The 19,776-nt window shown below is 40.5% G+C and overlaps 1 protein-coding gene across 1 annotated transcript in view; it reads left to right on the top strand.

The window, feature by feature from the left end:
- LOC145986506 (transient-receptor-potential-like protein) overlaps positions 1–12,546 on the top strand; it is a 47,528-nt gene extending 34,982 nt beyond the window's left edge. The window contains exon 15 of the mRNA XM_083120592.1: positions 10,758–12,546. Coding sequence (XP_082976718.1) covers positions 10,758–12,423 — 1,666 coding nt within the window. The 3' untranslated portion in view covers positions 12,424–12,546. The remainder of the gene's footprint in view (positions 1–10,757) is intronic.
- Positions 12,547–19,776: the final 7,230 nt, after the last annotated feature.

The raw sequence follows: 19,776 nt of genomic DNA, 5'->3' as shown, positions 1-19,776 counted from the left end.
GTGGAATAATTTTTTTAAAAAAATGGGAAGTAACGCTGTGTTTCGAAAGAGTATAGGAAATAAGTTTAGGTATTAATTCATGCCTCTCTCTAGAATAGTCTTCTTATTTTGACTTAATACACGCTTATCAACGTTTCTAATTGAAATACTTTATTCCAAGCAAAGAAGTATTTGAAACTGATTAAAAATTTTGCTTTTATTTTTTCGAGACATTCGAGACGAGACGAGACTTTTCAAAAGCCGTCCCGTCCCGTCTCGTGTCTCGTCTCGAAAACGAGACGAGAAAGGCATTCCGTCTCGTCCCGTCTCGAATTTCAAAAGGTTTGTCCCGTCTCGTGTCTCATCTCGTTTTCGAGACGAGCCACGAGACGAGACGGGACATGTCCCGTCCCGTGAGCAACACTAATAAGAGTGCCCCGGCAATTTAGCAAACTAAAAGTCACCTTCATTTGTTTTCTGCTCTCGCTTATCCGTATCTCGTGCCTTTTATTGTTAAACTAGCTGATTACCCGGCGTTGCCCGGGTGCTTAATGAATACTAACTATAGCGTAAAATGTAACTAATTTTATTTACAGCTATTTAAAAGTATAAGTACAATATACAAATTATAAAGTAATATCTTTTACAAATTCACTATAGGTAATATAAATTTAAGTCAAAACTTGATTATGAACAACATTTTTAGTTCCACCTCCAGAAGCAAGAATAAATACATTGAACGGCATTGGGAGTGTCACTATTTATCTTAGCGACCCCGAAAACTATTGATTCAACACTAATATCGGTCGTTTTTTATTATTTTTACATGTCACCCCCTTCCCACCCCCACCCCTAGGGGTGCCAGGGGTGTTTTGGAGTTGGACGGCATTGGGAGAGTCACTATTCATCTTAGCGACCCCGACAACTATGGATTCCACACTAATATCGGTCGTTTTAATGTCACCCCTTTCCCAGCCCTACCCCTAGGGGTGCCAGTGGTGTCTTGGAGTTGAACGGCATTGGGAGTGTCACTATTCATCTTAGCGTCCCCGAAAACTATTGATTCCACGCTAATATAGGTCGTTTTTGATTATTTTTACATGTCACCCCCTTCCAACCCCCACCCCTAGGGGTGCCAAGGGTGTCTTGCAGTTGAACGGCATTGGGAGTGTCACTATCCATCTTAGTGACCCCGAAAACTATGGATTCCACACTAATATCGGTCGTTTTCGATTATTTTTACATGTCACCCCCTCCCACCCAGGGGTGTTAGGGGTGTCTTGGAGTTGAATGGCATTGGAAGTGTCACTATTCATCTTAGCGACCCGAAAACTATGGATTCCAAACTAATGTCGGTTGTTTTACATGTCACCCCCTTCCCGCCCCCCACTCCTAGGGGTGCCAGGGGTGTCTTGGAGTTGAACGGCATTGGGAGAGTCACTATTCTTCTTTGTGACCCCGACAACTATGGATTCCATACTAATATCGGTCGTTTTCGATTATTTTTACATTTCACCCCCTTCCTACCCCCACCCCTAGGGGTGCCAGGGGTGTCTTACCCCCACAGTATTTATTTCCAGATTGTAAGTCATATGTGTACCAAGTTTGGTCATCGTCAATACCACCAATTAGCTTAGATACTCCGAAAACTATGGATTCGACACTAATCTAGGTCATTTTTACATTTTATTTTTCACCCCCTCTCACCCCCCATGCCGATAGGTGATGAACTTGGAGTTGAACGGCATTCGGAGTATCACTATTCATCTTAGTGACCCCGAAAACGATTTATTCCACACTAATATCGGTCGTTTTCGATTATTTTTACATGTCACCCCCTACTCCCCTTATGGGTGCCAGGGGTGTCTTGGAGTTGAACGGCATTGGGAGAGTCACTATTCTTCTTTGTGACCCCGACAACTATGGATTCCATACTAATATCGGTCGTTTTCGATTATTTTTACATTTCACCCCCTTCCTACCCCCACCCCTAGGGGTGCCAGGGGTGTCTTACCCCCACAGTATTTATTTCCAGATTGTAAGTCATATGTGTACCAAGTTTGGTCATCGTCAATACCACCAATTAGCTTAGATACTCCGAAAACTATGGATTCGACACTAATCTAGGTCATTTTTACATTTTATTTTTCACCCCCTCTCACCCCCCATGCCGATAGGTGATGAACTTGGAGTTGAACGGCATTCGGAGTATCACTATTCATCTTAGTGACCCCGAAAACGATTTATTCCACACTAATATCGGTCGTTTTCGATTATTTTTACATGTCACCCCCTACTCCCCTTATGGGTGCCAGGGGTGTCTTACCCCCACAATATTTCTTTCGAGATTGCAAGTGATAGGTGTACCAAGTTTGGTTGAAATCGCTCCAGGCGTTCGAGAGTTATGCCGGAACAAACACACATACATACATACATACATACATACATACATACACACATACGTACATCCATTTTTATACAGCGTGTCCACAAAGTCCTGCTACCGTTACAATGAAAATTAACTCCTAAATGAGATAAAGACATGCGGTTTTTTGCAACGTGTTCTACAGCTTTCAAAATTTTATTTACAATTATCAGACTCAGCACACCACACACACCACACACATTGTGCCTTCTCCTGTGCTGTCGTCATTGTCGCTCACAACAAAATCTGCAAAGAAACAAAACAAAAAATAATAATAATAATAAAATACCACTACTTATTAAAACTTTGAGAGCTGTAGAACACGTTGCAAAAAACCGCATGTCTTTATCTCGTATAGTTTAAGAGCTATGTTTCATTGTAATGGTAGCAGGACTTTGTGGACACGCTGTATATTAGAAGAAGAGGATAAAGTAACAACGCAAGGATAAGAGTGATTTATTCATATAATCGTTTACGATTGTGATACTGGTGAACTTGAGTGACTATCTACCAACTTCAGATTAAAAACATTAAAACAATAACACAAACGCTGACCAAACTTCACAGGATATTGTTGACAGGGTCATGTAAAAGAAGAAGAAGAAATCTTGTGCCTTTTGACAGTGCTGCACAATTTGCAAATGCAGGAACATGGGAAGAATGCTAGAGGCTGATTACATGTGCCACATTCACTCTGCTCGCCTAAGGTTGAAAATTCGATTAAAGCATCACAGGGGCATTCTTCTTCGCCAAACTGCACGCATTTACATTTATACATTCCTTCTAATCAGCGTTGCCAACTTTTAAAAACGATAATACCGTACGCACATGGCAAACGGACCGGATTTTTGTCACCAGATCCGTACGCTTGGTTTAAGAATTTCTTAGGGAAATATTTACCCCCCACCCTTTACACGCATACACATATATTTGTTTTTCAAGGTTGATTATATATTTTAGCATTAAATTAATGACTTGTATAGCATTATATGCTAGTTAATCTCGAAGAAAACATGATATACAGGGTGATTTCGAACTCCCATTACAAACTTAGGGGGGTGAATCTAGAAGGAAAAACAAGCCGAAAGTGCCATGTGGCAAAATTACGAAAACGGCACCGTGTGACTGCCAGAGCCGTGAGAAAATCGGTTCACACCTCTTTCAAAGAGCAATAACGTCTGAACCACGAAAGATACGAAGATCGGCTCTGGCGGAAGTGGAGGAAGTCGTATCCAAACAATATCAGGGCGTTGAAATTGCGGCGCTTTTCGTAATGCGCAAGGGGAATCCCCACTGCATGTGAGCGGAAACTCGCGCAAAATGGAGAAAGACGACGAGGGAACATGCTGTCACAGGACGGTCGAAAAGTGACACATGGAGGGAGTCCCCAGAGGAGCGCATGAAGTGCGACAAATGGAACATGCTTGGACAGTGACTGTCGCGCATCCCAGATGGTACGCAAAACGGAGTGATGGATGTACACGTGCATGCTACGTGGAACGCAACGTGCAATTACAATTGCGATATGAACCACTACGTGCCCCCTCCCACCGGGAATTCGTTGAACCCGGGACCTCGGGAGTACAAGGTCAGCCGGAAGTCGGCTCTCTGAGGAGCAGCACCAAATACGTATCCACGTGCCCCACGAATGCTGGGACACGTTCGTATTGTTCTGTAGTACATTACTGCAGAGCGTGTAGAGGTATCCCATGCGAGTCCGACGTTAGTCATTAACGTTCTCACGTGAAGGACATGGAACGGGAGCGACCAACCCGTACTTACTGACGTTCCTTCCCGTTCGTAGCCTCTGTGATGCATGAAGGTGTGCGCTGACGTCATACTAGGAGTCACTCGCTATCCCTGGTCGAAGTTGACCCTTGCGCCCTCTGGGTATTGCAAGACTGTATGGAGAGAGCGCTGGACGTGACACATTGGTTGAGTACGTACACATGACGTATCTTCTGGGAACATTACGACGTTGTGGGTGTGTGTGGACGTGAAAACTCCCACGATGGTGCAATACAGTTTCGAGGAGTATGCAGACATGATGCTCATTTACGGGGAAGCGAGATGCAATGGAAGGGCTGCCCGTGCGATGTACCAGGAACGTTTCCCGGAACGTGTGACGCCATCACACACCATATTCGAAAAAGTGAACCGTCGTGTTCGTGAATCTGGAACATTTGTTGTGAGTAGAGTGGACACAGGTGCCCCAAGGACGAGGCGCACGCCTGCGGTGGAGGAGGCGATTCTTCATGCTGTGCACGAAGACCCTGGTACGAGTACCCGAATCGTAGCGCGGGATGTTGGTGTATCTCAGTCTGTAGTGTGGAATGTCCTTCATGATCAACAACTGCACCCATATCACCCCCAGAAGGTGCACGCCATGGGTCCCACAGATTTTGAACCACGTGTTCGCTTCTGCACATGGTTTGTGCGTCGTTGCGTGAATACGCCTCAGTTTCCACAGTTGGTGCTCTTCACGGATGAGGCGAAATTCACCAGAGAGGGTGTTTTTAATTCCCGCAACAGCCATGTGTGGGATGAAGAGAACCCATTCGCAACGAAAGCTCGTGGGTTCCAGCAGCGAATGGGCATCAACGTCTGGGCAGGAATACTGGCCGGTCGTTTAATTGGCCCATACGTACTTCCCACCAATCTCACAGGTCGTACTTATCTGATTTTTCTCCAAGAGACATTGCCCGAGATGTTGGAAAATGTGCCAATGGCCATTAGGCAAAACATGTGGTTCCAGCATGATGGGGCGCCACCCCACTTTGCACGGGACGTACGGGACCATCTGACCCACAGATATGACAGGCAATGGATAGGGCGTGCCGGGCCCGTGCCGTGGCCCCCACGATCTCCCGACTTAACGCCCCTGGACTTTTTTCTATGGGGGCGCATGAAGAGTCTCATTTATGAAACCCCCATCGAGTCTGAGCATGACCTTGTTGCTAGGATTGTGGCAGCAGCGGACTTCATTCGAGAGAATCCACTGGTCTTCAATCGTTTGTATGAGAACATTCTTCGAAGGTACAATGTGTGCATCGATGTTGGTGGTCGTCATATTGAGCCCCTGTTGTGAGTTTCCGTTCTGCACACGCCAAAGGATGTTTTCATACTGTCCTTCGCAGTGCTTACGTGCTGCATTCCGAGTTCATCGTCGTTCCTTCATACCATCGGTAATGAACAGAAACATCAAGCAGCAATGATTCAAGATTTAGCACAAGTTGCCTATTTTTCAGGACAAAGGGTCAATATCTGTGTTACTGATTTTTATCTGTTTGTGCTACTGTCTGTTTTCCTTCCGCCAAAGTGATACTGTACATTCCAATGTGAAACCCTTCATACGTACGTGCGAATTTCTTTCCTTTTTTTTTTTTTTTGTGGCTGTGCCTTTTAGGGAGGTGTCCCTGCATTCGTGGGGCACGTGGATACGTATTTGGTGCTGCTCCTCAGAGAGCCGACTTCCGGCTGACCTTGTACTCCCGAGGTCCCGGGTTCAACGAATTCCCGGTGGGAGGGGGCACGTAGTGGTTCATATCGCAATTGTAATTGCACGTTGCGTTCCACGTAGCATGCACGTGTACATCCATCACTCCGTTTTGCGTACCATCTGGGATGCGCGACAGTCACTGTCCAAGCATGTTCCATTTGTCGCATTTCATGCGCTCCTCTGGGGACTCCCTCCATGTGTCACTTTTCGACCGTCCTGTGACAGCATGTTCCCTCGTCGTCTTTCTCCATTTTGCGCGAGTTTCCGCTCACATGCAGTGGGGATTCCCCATTTCCTTTGGGGATTCCCCTTGCGCATTACGAAAAGCGCCGCAATTTCAACGCCCTGATATTGTTTGGATACGACTTCCTCCACTTCCGCCAGAGCCGATCTTCGTATCTTTCGTGGTTCAGACGTTATTGCTCTTTGAAAGAGGTGTGAACCGATTTTCTCACGGCTCTGGCAGCCACACGGTGCCGTTTTCGTAATTTTGCCACATGGCACTTTCGGCTTGTTTTTCCTTCTAGATTCACCCCCCTAAGTTTGTAATGGGAGTTCGAAATCACCCTGTATAATAAAGAAAATATTGACAAACTGGATCCTATTTACGTAACAGACTAGTGGCGTATTTTAGATGAGAGGAATCGAAATTGAGATCACCTAAATGCCCTCGAATTGAGTAATTTGTGGTTAAAATCACTTGACTTAAAATTTCTACTTTGCCAAGTACTGTCCTTAATGAACGAGGCTAACAATCGTATCTGAACAAAATAAAAAAATTACAAGAAATTAGCACTCAGAGTGAAATAGTAAATATATATCTGTACGGTGGCTTGTTTGCCAAGAAAAAATAAACTGTCCTTGCACCCCCAGTTTTGACACCAAACATAGCCGCTTCTGTCTCTGTAAACAACAACACGGGAGGAAAAATATCGACTTACCAAACATTAGCAATGAAAGCTGATGCAGTTCTCTCGATTTGTAGAGGTATCGTTTTCGCCTTGTAATCAAGGTATCCCGGTCTCGATATCTCGATACCCTGTGGGGGTAGCTACATGGCACATTGGTTTGGATACAACTTTAAACTGTAGGCCCCGTCCCGATTAGCCTAAAGTGAACTTAAAACAACAAGTCAAACAAAGTTCACGCATGTACAGTCACTGTCGATGCACTGAGTAACAAGCATACACCAATTCATGGTCGATGTAGAAAAGAGGTTCCTGTTCTTCAATTTTATCAGATTTGATTTACCGAAAACACGTTCAGTCAACATTTGAATGTAGGAGGGATAAACAGCAAGTGAAAATTTGAACAAGCCGTTCATTTAGAGTACGGACCAACATCTGGACCGTACACCCGTACGTGCCATGAAATTTCCATACATGTACGATCAGGAGAGTACGGTTGGCAACGCTGCTTCTAATTGAAACTAGACAACGAAAGGTGTTGGAAAACAGAAGTAAATATAAACAAAGGATATACATTGCCCATGAACTTACAGATGTGAATATACTGTTGTCCTTGATAACGAACTGCTCTCTTGCTTGTTTTCCATCCACGTACTTGTAACTAGAATAAGGGTTTATAAGCAAAGGCAAGTTTTCAATGAAAAGTCATAGATCAAAATATTTATATTTTACGAATTTTAACAAAAAAATAAGTAAATGTAATCACACTTATGTTGCAAATTTTGAAAATATTACCATAAATGCATATTTTATTTCATTTTGCATATTAAATGCATATTTTTTGGAATTTGTCAGGATTGTTTTCTTTTAGGAAAATATAAGGTTTTTCAAACTGTTAAATGATAGATCTTTTCAAATAACCCCAACCACCATGAGGGTGAAATCAAGGTCGTCCAGTCAGTATTCTACAGGGGAAGGACTCCGCTAGGGGAGTGTATCTTACTGGATGACAGGATAATGTTTAAACCTTGCCATATTTTCGTTGATCGTTTGTACTTTTCAATCTGGTGATTGTTTTCTTGAGGAAAAGGAAATTGTCCTTTGAGTTCAAATGTATGAAAGAGGACTGACTGAAGGGAACGGCTCCAGAAAAGATAAAGCGGGAAAGGAATCCAATGAGAATATTTTCGTGATGGACATTTAATTGATAGTTTAATGTGCATTTCCATGTAATATTTAAAGTAAAAGTTCCTTATCAAAATGTTTTTTCTGCCTGTTGGAGGTAGAAAAAGAAGGGTTACTGACTGTTAGATTGAAGGATTGGGTGCTCACTTTTGGCATCCTTGCTGTGGGTGCATATTTATTTATTTATTTCAGAAATTGAACGCAACAGGTATATTACCCATTTATGGCGTTCGTTATACAATAATTTTGTGATAACATTATTGATTAATTGCACAGATCAATGTAGTATATAGACAGAAAACATTTAACAAACATACAAGTCTAAGGTTCTATCGTATGATGGTATCATTAAATGTTTTACACATATTCCAAATTGGGGATATTGCCAGAGCGCTGGTTCCATTACGACGGAGGCCGAAGAGTTGTCTTCTTGGTCGTAATTTGCTTGAGGGGACGTAGAAGTCGAGCTGTGACAGGGCGAAAGGAGCTTCAATGAGATTATTTAAGATTTTGTGGAGGAAAATGAGCTGATGCATGATGCGTCTGTTGTTGAGAGTTGTTAGGTTAAAATATCTGAGAAGGCTTTCACAGGATTCCATTTGAGGGTAAATTGTACTTTAGGTGTCTTAAGAATTTAATTTGAATTTGTTCTGTTTTGTTCATATCTTGCTGGGTTTTAGGGTGCCACATTATTGTTATGTTATCCATGAAAAACTCGTCCCATGTAATGTTTGAGTTTTGTTTTAAGTCCACTTTATGTCCAGAAAGGCTAATCGGGTTCTGGGCTGGGCATAAAGTTTATAGTGGGACCGAAACAGTTACGTGCCTGCACCGAGTGTCGAATCCCGGATCCCTTAATTACAAGGCGAAGACGTTAACTTCAACGCCATCGGAGACCCCCCTTGTTCGAAGTAGGTGAGACTAACTATTTATTTCATTTTCCGACCAAAATAAAAGAACCATATGTACTTTTTATACGTGAAATTCAGTCCTGTTACGTCAATACATTAAAGATATCTTTCTCAGCCTATAGACTAGCATGAAGATAAGCAAACGGACATTCACTGTTATAAAGCTAGAAAAATCTACCTTGTATATTGGGACATGTATTTAGTTTTGATATAATATTTTTAGTATAAATTGGAAACTTTACATATCGTGTCTTGTGTGTGAAGCACATTTTACTTTCTCTTCGTGTTCTATGGGATAACGGTGGATTTGTTTTAGTTTATTTAGCATATTTTGGTGGATATTTTTAAAGTTTTGCAGCATGTTAGCATGCCTATTTTGTTAGTTTCTAGTGCATATATATCCTAAGTTTAGTCATAATCTTTGTGGCATCTAATTTAGAAGTAGAAATAGACAATCACAATATAATCCGAGGTGTAATGAGTTGGCTTTTTAGAAGGCACGAGAGGGTCACCTCCGTTCCACACACTACACCATTAACGGCATTTTGCAGACTAACGAGGCTCTGGCGTCTGTACTCACATCCAGTCTATAATCCTTTAAGAGACTTGTGTTGTCCTGTTCATATGTGTTGTCTTTTCATCAATTTCATCTTATCGTTATCAAGTATCACCTTCGTGATTAACCAGAAGTGGCAGAAAAGCGAGGTAAAATAAACCAAAAGAATCAACCAAAAAAACAACCCAATACTCAAGATACGAATGACAATAGATTTTGTAAATATGCTGTGAAATATTGAACAATAAAACTGTCACTGTATAGCAGCTAAAAAATTCAAGTTCCAGGCACATATCACGTGCAAAATCAATATAACTTAACTATAGAAAATGTGTGTGTGTGTGTGTGTGTGTGTGTGTGTGTGTGTGTGTGTGTGTGTGTGTGTGTGTGTGTGGGTTTGTGGGTGGGTACCTGTGTGTGTGTGCGCGTATCTCCGTAGAAGTATTTGAGAAGTATTTGTAACAAATGAAAACAGCTTTAATGAGGACATTTACAACATTGTCTCTCATGTAGTTGACGGTGTTACATTTCAGAACACGCGCTCAGTTAGAGTTATAACAATGAGACACATTTACAAACAGTTAGGATCATGTCAATAATGTTACATTTTTGGAACCTAACAATTCAAGTGTGAAACAAGCAACCCTTTTTTTAAAAAAAAAAAAAAATCTTAATAAATTTTCATTACGGAACAAAAATGTCATCAGGTAATTTAAAAGAAATCTTCTTTTCTACAAACCTTCTTGATCTCTTCGGTCGAATTAAATTTCAAAGGTAGCAGTTTATTTCACGTGTTAAAAGAGAACTCCACAGTGAGTCTATATTAACATTATCGTTATTTAACTACCTGCAGAGTTCTGCAATGAGAGAAGCCTCCCACATATTTAAATTAATTATTTTTCGAGCTTCATATGCTTCTCTCGAGGATGTGAGCTGACAAACCGTTCTTGGAGCCTAAATATGTAATATCTACATCATGTTCGTGCTATCTTATTCCCATTTTTCTTGATGTTTACCCTACATAATCTCTTTAACATGAACAAATGATATATATTCCTTTGGATCCCACATCTGCCACTGGTTTTCTCATTATATATTGATTAAGTGTACATTCTAAACTTTCCTGGGATTTAACAATAATTTAATGTAAAGAAAATTAAAACACGAAACCTACATTAATTGTGTAACTTCTCTTTTTAACACAAAATTGTGCACATTTTATTTGCAGAAACAAGTATAGCACTAATGCAAGTTATTAAAAGGATGATCCCTTGACTTTTCGTTATTGTTCCAGATCTCAGATCGGCCGATGTCACAGCAGGGAGTCATACAAGAGCCAGCAGAATCTTCAGAAAGCAATGGAGAAAGCGAAGAAGCTGGTCAGCAAGACGCCCCCACAGGGGCAGTCACCACGAGCCTCGCCCATTCCTCTGCCCTACGTGGACAACAGGAACATTTTGGAGCTCCTAGCTGAACAACTGGAAACCAGCACATGTTCGTCTCCATCAGACAATGAAACCCAAAATAAGATGTCCAGTCTCCATCCAGGCAGCATTCACATTTCACGGGCATCCACTCCCCATTCTGCAAGTACATCTCCATTTGTTACTCTGTTCAAAGGCGGTAAGAGTGGTGACATCTTGCGTCAAAGCACGGAGGCGCTGCAGATATCTTCGGCAGGTGAAAAACCGAAAGTTGATGCTCCCGCGGACGAAAAGTCCCACGAGACAAAGTCGAAAGACGAGGTTCGTGACGTCAGTGAGAGCACTGGAAGTGAACACGGTCAGAAGTCTAATGCTGAACATTCTGAAGGAGAAGACAGTGATAAATTATGTCCGAAGATGGGAGATGCCGAAAGTACATCTAGCATAAAACAAGACGATGCTACATTAGCAACCAATGAGCCTGAAACAAAACCCCCTGATCCCGAACCACTGAAATCTAAACGATCCTCCCCACCTAAAGTAATCAAACGAAAAGCCCCGTTCCCGTTACACGACGCCCAGGTTACTACTGGTCAAGAGTCGTCTTCAACCTCCCACCCTCCTACCATTGCAGGTGCTCCACATGTTTCGTTTGGTGACACGAAGGATACAGAAGGGGTTTTAAGTCCTCTGCCAGCTTCTGTAGCAATTTCCAAGAAGCATGGTGCTACCTCTTCATCTACCTCTCCTCTCACCACCACCATATGCTCACCTACTTCTAAATCTACTTCCATGTCAGGCACTCCTTCTGCCACAGACATAGCTGAAGCTTCCAAGACCTTTCCAATGTCAAATGTTCCACGAGCATCAACTTCCAAGACCACAGTGCAAATTACCCCGTCTGCGACATCCACTACCCCTCCCCCATCAGCAGTTTCCAAAACACCTTTAATATCTATCACATCTCCTGTTACATCAACATCCAAAACTCCTCCAATGTCAGCCACTCCTCACGAGACTACCAGATCGAGGACTCCTCCAGTGTCAACCTCTTCTCCCCAGACTGCCAAAACCAAAACTCCTGATCAATCTGCAACTTCGACGATCTCTCCATTGTCAACCACGACTCCCACAAGTTCAGAGACTACTCCAGTATCTACCTCCATAATTGGTAACGTATCTAGATCTTGTCCCGAGAAGGAACAAAGTGTTCCAAGCCTTCCTCCTCCTCCAAGGGTTGAGAAACACAGGGAGGCTACAGAAAGTAAACCAGAAGAAGCAAAGCAGCTTGAAGCAAAACCAAAACCTCTACGGCCAATACCGTCTGTAACTATTAGCTCAGCCTCCACGCCACAAATTGAAAGAAAAATACCAAGTCCTGATCACCCTAGCAATTCCCATGCATTACAAGAATCTTTCGCAGCCACTTCAACCGAATCATTAATTCGTCCCGAGTCCCCGTCACTCTATGCCAATACTCAGAGCATTGATAATGTGAGGACAATAAAGAGACAACCAAAATATGGATGGCTGTAGAACTTCAGAGATCAAGGATATAGCCTATGATACGCGTATTAATCTACTGAAAATGTTTTACGCCGGCTTGTGATTCTATCCTAACAAGCCAGATGTGGCTGTGATTCAGAATGAAACATGAAACCAAGGTTATTAGAAGTGTGAAACGGATTAGCACCCCTTTCACATTCTTGTAAGTGAAATTTTGTATACATCGGCTTAGATTTATTTAAGTGGGTTTTCAGTTTCCTAGAGTCAAATATGAGCAATGTATACAGTCACATTCATGAAATGTATCTAACTATGCATGTTACATTAAAAAAGGGTTAACTAGTCATACGTACTCTGTAATAAAGACAGAGCTTTAAAAGCATTTTCAGTTATATCAGTATAATCAGCAATTGCTATGCTTTGTTTGCAAAGTAGTACATAGTACTTTTAAAAATCAAGCTCTTACATGTCAGATTTTTTCTTTAAAATATCTGTAGGAAGTAAATAATTTAATGCGAAGGGAATGCTCTCATTATTTATCTTCATGATGGAAATAACAATAAAGGTAAAAATAACTTAGGCAAATTACTAGAAAAAATTTAACATCTTCGAAAATAATTAAATAGTTAAATAGTAAATATAATGGAATTTTAAGAATCTAAGTGTAAAAGAACATTCTAAAAAGATACTTTATAAATAAACTTATAAATACAGTACGTGTATATTACATTTTTTGAAGTTCGAAATATTTTAACAATTAAAGCATACAAGTATTTATCATATGCACATGTTACTTCATGTAAAAGTCTGGTTACTTACCATGTATTCTATACAGGAGTTCTGTCATAATGACACTAAATAAAGTTGTTTTTGCTCCCAAATCCGTTTGGGTAATTTTAATTCAACCTTAATATTATCCGAAAGATGTATGCACTTGTCGAATTGCTCTTTTCTGTATCTTTAATATGTTGAAAAAAGCATGGGTTTCAATTACGTTACAACGTCTATAAAATTATTATAAAGTTGAATCGTTCTATGTATATTTGAATTACTTTGCTTGCTATTTTATATGTACAGTAGCATAAGATAAAACCTAATCTTAGTACTCATTACAGTAAACATAAACACAATTTCCATTCACATTGGGTGAAGTTCTCTAATTGTTAAATTTTTAAGTTTGCATAGTTCGTTTCAACTTTTTACTAATGTACTGTATGTAGACTGCACTTGATTTAGGGTTAACTACGACGTGGTCCTGCCCTTTCCGGCATTCTTCGCTCAGCTGTGTTGTTGCAACATTAATTTATGATCGTAATTGTGTCTGTGTGTGTGTGTTTTTTTTTTACAAGTAGCAAACAAGGTTGTCTTTCAAATGTTCCCGTGCTATTACGTGACTGGAGGAAGGTTTAAGCTGTGTCGTTCTTTTCACCTTTAAAATTATCCTTCCACCTTGCCCTCCTCACAAGACTCCTACTTAAATTTCCCCTCAAACGACGCTTCAACTTCTCCAGAGCAGCCCATGCCTACGATTATTACCGTAGAATCAGCAAGGAAGTTTCATTAAAGAAAACCTGTTTCCAGCACAATGGTTATAGGATTCCAATATCCTCTGTTAATATAATTTATGGACCTTTGGGGATTTTGCATGAATGCAAGTCAAATGTTTCCTATAAGTCAACATTAATGCCCTCGATATTGTGGGTTTAGACTGCGAACCTCATTTGTTCTCATTTGTGGACAATTATCGTTGTCTCACTCCGCCACCAGGGATCTACTTCTGTCCATGCACTCTCTTCCTTTTGTACGCACTCTCCTACAGTTAACATCAAGTAAGAAAGAATACCGGATATTTTCATGTAGCCGTTCAGGATGATACGTGGGATTTCAGCAACAGATCAAGTATCCATGGTAACATAGCTAAAGGATGATTTCTATCCCTCTCATGAGCATATAATGGCCACGTGCAGACTGGAACATAAATATTTCCATGTATTCAAACGTAATCCGTGCAGTAAGTTGACCGCACATCGGTCCACCTTGAAACTGACATGCATCCAGGTCATTATCAAGAAATGCTAAAGAGCAGTGGCTCTCAAACTGTGGTACGCGTACCTCCAGGGGTACGCGATCAGCTCGGAAGAGAAATGTCGAGAATTCCCACACAACATTGTTGTGCGATGGAAAACACATATATTAACAAGATTAACTGAATTTATTAAGGAATTCACAAAACAACGCAACACTTTACATTATAACGAAACTACGTTCACCATTCCAGGTTCTGTTTGCACAGACTCATGTCTCAGGGGGTGCCCGTTGCTATGTGAAGTACGTATGCATTACGTCATCTGGGAGGATCGGGTTTGACGGTGCTCGTTGCTATGTGCAGTAAGTTTGGTGCGGGGTACATTTAGCTACTAACACATCGCAAAAATCGGAACAAGCAGGTTGTTGATTTTGTAGCGTTCGATTTATTTTTGTTGTATTTTTGTACTTGTAGACTGCAATCATGTCTAATTGTGCTGTAGCAAGCTATGAAAACTATAACCAGAAAACTAAAGGAACTGACATAAAATATCATAGATTTCCAGTCGATAATTGCGTAAGTAAACAGTGGATTCATGCTTGTAGACGAAATGTAAAAAACGCAAGTGTGCAGTGCCAATTATTGTGAAGAAGACTATGTGTGAGATCTAAAAGCAGAATTTCTGTATTTTCCACCAAAGAACGTGCTGAAGCCAACTGCAGTGCCATCGCTAAAATTACTCCCAATTACTTTAGTACCAAATAATCGAGGAAATGGTGTAGTTCTCCTAAACACTTATCTTCACAATATGATTCGCTTGTAGGACGTGTTGATAAGGTTTGCAGAGATGTACGCTACAAAAGATATGTAATAAGGAGACGTGCCCTAAACAAGCTTAAGACTATGCTGCCAGAAAAGAGAAAAATATATAGACGAAGGTAAAGCACAAACTGCAAGCAATGGTTTGTTGTTGGAAAACATATTCAATCGTTTACAAAGGAGAAACACACGTCTGCATAATGAAGCAAATAAATTAAAGATTACAAACAACCTCTGTCAACCTGATTTAACTGAATATAGAAGTTCAAAATCTACAACGTAACCTAACCGACAGTACCACAAGAAAAGTCATCAATATCTTGAAAATGTGTTCAACTAGTGCGAAGTACGTAGTGAGCCTAACTGATTTGTTATGTACATTTTATGTAAGTCGGATTTATAATTATTAACAATTTCATTTAACACAGACCGATGTTGATTGTGATTTGTATGTTCACATTATTGTGAACAATGTTGTCGGAAATGGGCATTTCGAAGATCGTGTACTAACTTTCACGCTATTCGAAATGAAATTAACTTAGTACATCTTCAATTCGAGTTACATAGCGTTGTATGCATGATGGTAAATATTGCATGAATGAATATTACACCCATCATTGAAATTTTTGCAACTTCGTTCAATTTTGGTATTTCACAAATATATTGTGAATAATTTTGTACCCTTGTACTCAATATAAACCAATGGATGTTACATTATTTCTTTGTAGTACATTTCTGTCAAAAAGAGCAAGATCTAAGATTAGTGTAATGCAAGTTACTTCGTTAATGTACAAATGTGTGTCGCATATCAGCCTTGGAGTATGTTTTCCGGTTATACAACTCAGACACACATGGAAATGGAAATGGAAAATCTGCGGACAAAGTCCTTTAACGAATAATGATTCGTACAGTTGCACGGTCAATCATTGTGAGTTCATGTAACTTTTCTCCTTTATTGTTTAATTAAACTAAGATATTTTCATCGATATTCTCAAAGCGTTTCATTTACCGTGTGATCATAAATCTATTTCTATAGGCTTGAATTAGTAGGTTAAGACATTTAAGTTTGATGTTCCTAGTACTCATCAAGTATTTCGAGTAGGTTAACTTAGTTAAATTAGTACTTGTACACTTTGTCTCGTCTTCTGCATGCGTTTGTATGTAAAGTTCTTAATACGAAAAAATACTTTTTAGATCTATGGCAACGATAACTTGCAGCCAAATTTGAACCAGAGAAATTTAAAATATCTGCAAATTACAAACTGGAATTGCGTTTTCAAAGTCTGAAACTACTATCTTACAAACTATTTCATCATTCTTCCTCCACATAAAACTTTCCAAAAAAATTTTTGCATGTGGAACTTTGATCCGTACGTAAATTATTGTACAGTAAATAAATATATGAAGAAGGTTGGGAATTCTTTCGAATTTAGAGTAAGTTTCAAATGCAGAGTAAAATTTTCTCTAGATTGTATATTGCCTCTTTCACTTGATAATTTCAAAAATAAAATTACATTATGGAGAATGGTAAAGATTGGATTTTAAGAATATCAGTATAATTTTAATACTTTCTGATGTTATGTAAAATTTGAAATGTTCCTGGAAATGATTGCAACGTTCTGAATGAATAAGAAGGAACTATTCAGTCAGAAAACTAAATATTATGCTTTTGTACTGCGTTGTGTTAAATGTTGTAAATAGATTATACCTGACTACTATCGGATTAAAAATTACGGATATTCAAATTTGGACTCCAATTAAAAGTTAATCAGTAGAACCACATAAAAACGAGTTACATCAAAATTCAGCTTATTCAATTCTGTGTCAATCTATAGTTACCAATTTATTTTTGATTATGCCTTCTATTTTTACCATCGTAAGAACAAAATAGGATTATTTTTAGTTTGGCAAACTATAGCTCTCTTTGAGATTCTATAAATAAAGAACGGGTGTTTTTTTATGTATAGATTATATATTATATAATTTATTTATTTATTATCCAAACTCTAATATCCATAATTTATAATCCGATAGTACTCCTGTGACGTTCTGTGAGGCCCGTAGTACCTCGGAGGCCTCTGTCGACCTCCTTGGCGTAGTGGTTAGCACATCGCGCTTCGACACCAGGGGTCCCGGATTCGAATCCAATCGGGTAAGACATTGATTTGTCCTTAATGAGAAAATTGAGAATTTAGTAAATGTGATAGTATATGTGAAAACAAATATTGATTGATTGATTTGCTTCATTTACTTCGCATCTTGTGCCACTTTTGGCTAATTTGCGAAGATAGGGATGAGTGATGAAATGATGAATGAACACTCACAAACATTCATGCCCAAGCCAGGATTCGAACCCAAACCTCTGGCGTTGAAGTTCGATGTGCTAACCACTACGCCAAGGAGGCCGGCTTGTGGAAAGAAAGAAAGAGATCCTCTTATGTGTTTTACTTTCATATTTAAAAAAAGACAGAAAAGCAAAAATAAACCAAATCTGTCAATCAATTCTTTCTTTGTAACTCTTTCACTATGTAATTCTTCTTTAGCATGCAACGTTTCTTATTAAAATCATAATGAAATTCTAATGAGAACGCGGACAACCTTCTTTGTAATATATCGATCAGGTTTCAGAAACATGAATTTTTACAATACGTTTGCATGTGTAATTTTCCCTCTTTTAAAAGTAGCATGTTTTAATTATGTTACTAATCATTAAAGGAATACCTCAATACCAGCCCGAAGTATGATAATTAATATTAACCCCTCAAAGTAATGAAACACTTTCTCTCTCTGAAACTCGCATAGAAATTATAGCGGCCGTTTGCTTCGGCCAAGCCCCGAACGAACATAACCGAAGGGGCACCGAGCATAACCGATCCTCCCACATGACGTCATGCGCTCGTGCATGATCGGCAATTTTCGGATGGCGCTACCTTATAGTATATTAAGTTACCTTGCTCATGTCTAGCAACAGTAGCTTGTTTCTTCTTCCTCTAGGAGGCAGCACTACATTCCTCCCAGAGTTACAAAAAAAATAACAAGGGTACCCGTATCTGTCAGGGGGTACCTTAATCCTGGTCGATCTTCTAGGCACATGAGGAGTGGATGTTGGTCGTGGAGCAGCGTCAGCGTCTTGGGGTTGATGGTCATCAACGTCTGGTTGAGGTGGGGTAATTTTGGAATCTGAATTTCGATTCTCTGCCGCGTCTTCTGGTCCGGTGGACTATCATCATCCCAGGTTTCTGGATGGTTTTGTTGTCTGTGTGTCCTGTGACGAATCCAACGTGAATGTACCACTCTTTGAGTTCCATCGACAAAGCGCACTTTGTAAAGGTGAGTTCCACCCAACCTTTCTACACCTCCTTGAAGTTAGGTGACAAGTGCTTCGGTGATTGAATCCATACGGTTTCAGTAGGTGAAAATGTCCTGTATGGTTTGTTGTGGTTGATCCTAGGTTTCAAGAAAGGAGGAGCTTCTGTCCTCTCGGCATCTCTATTATGATCACCACGTATACAGTTCCACCATGTTCTTGGACTGAAGATGAGGACTGAGGCTGCAGGAAGACTACGTTCCTCTCCCAACCGGGAATTCCTCAAAAACAGCAGGTACTCTGCTAACTTTGCATCGAACTGTAAAGAAGTCAGATATGGATGTTCATGCAACACCTTAAACATGCCAGTTTTCACCGTGCGCACGTACCTCTCTGCAAGCCCGTTGCTAGGACTGTGGTACGGCGGTATTGTGATGTGTTCAATCCCGAACTGTTGGCAAAAGGAACGGAACTTTAGGCTGAAAAATGCCGGACCATTATCAGAAACTATTGTTTGTGGAATTCCGAGAGTCGAGAATGACTGAAGAATCCAGCGTATGGTCTCGTGTGTATCTAAGGACAATACAGGCCAGACATCTACCCAGCGACTATAAGCATCCACAAGTAATAGAACTTTTTCCCAGCCAAGAAGAAATGATCTACGTGGAGTCTTTGTCCTACAAATCTAGCTTCCGGCCACCTATTATCTGGACCTTTCTTGATCCTGGAACGTGTGGATTGGCATGCTTCACAGGTCTGGATACAATGTTGTATATCCCTTGTCATCCTGGGCCACCATGCTTGTGATCGTAAGGTCTCCATCATCGTCCTTTCCCCAGGGTGGTTCGAATGGAAGAGTTCCACACCTTCGAGCGAAGCGACTGTGGGATGACTAACCTCCCCATCCACCACAGACATCCTGCCTCTAGCGAGAGAAGGTTTCGCCTTTCGTAGTAAGGGTAAATATTTGAATCCTTTATCTGTTGATTAAACCTTTTCGGCCAACCCCTTTTTACAAATATTGCAACTTCGGTTATCACTGGATCAGCATTGGTGTGATCAGCGATCATCTGCAGAGAAATTGGCGCTTTGGTGCCTGTCATATTGTAACACAATGTAGCTTCCCCATCTACTGGGTCTTCTGTGGGACAAGGTAACCTGCTGAGCATGTCTGCCACAGGTACACGTGATGATGTCACTACGTCGTAGTTGCTGCAGGTGTATAGAGCAG

This window comes from Lepisma saccharinum, chromosome 1 (genome assembly GCF_977018435.1).
Source record: "Lepisma saccharinum chromosome 1, izLepSacc3.1, whole genome shotgun sequence".
Lineage (NCBI taxonomy): Eukaryota > Metazoa > Arthropoda > Insecta > Zygentoma > Lepismatidae > Lepisma > Lepisma saccharinum.
This window is presented reverse-complemented; position numbering and strand designations above follow the sequence as displayed.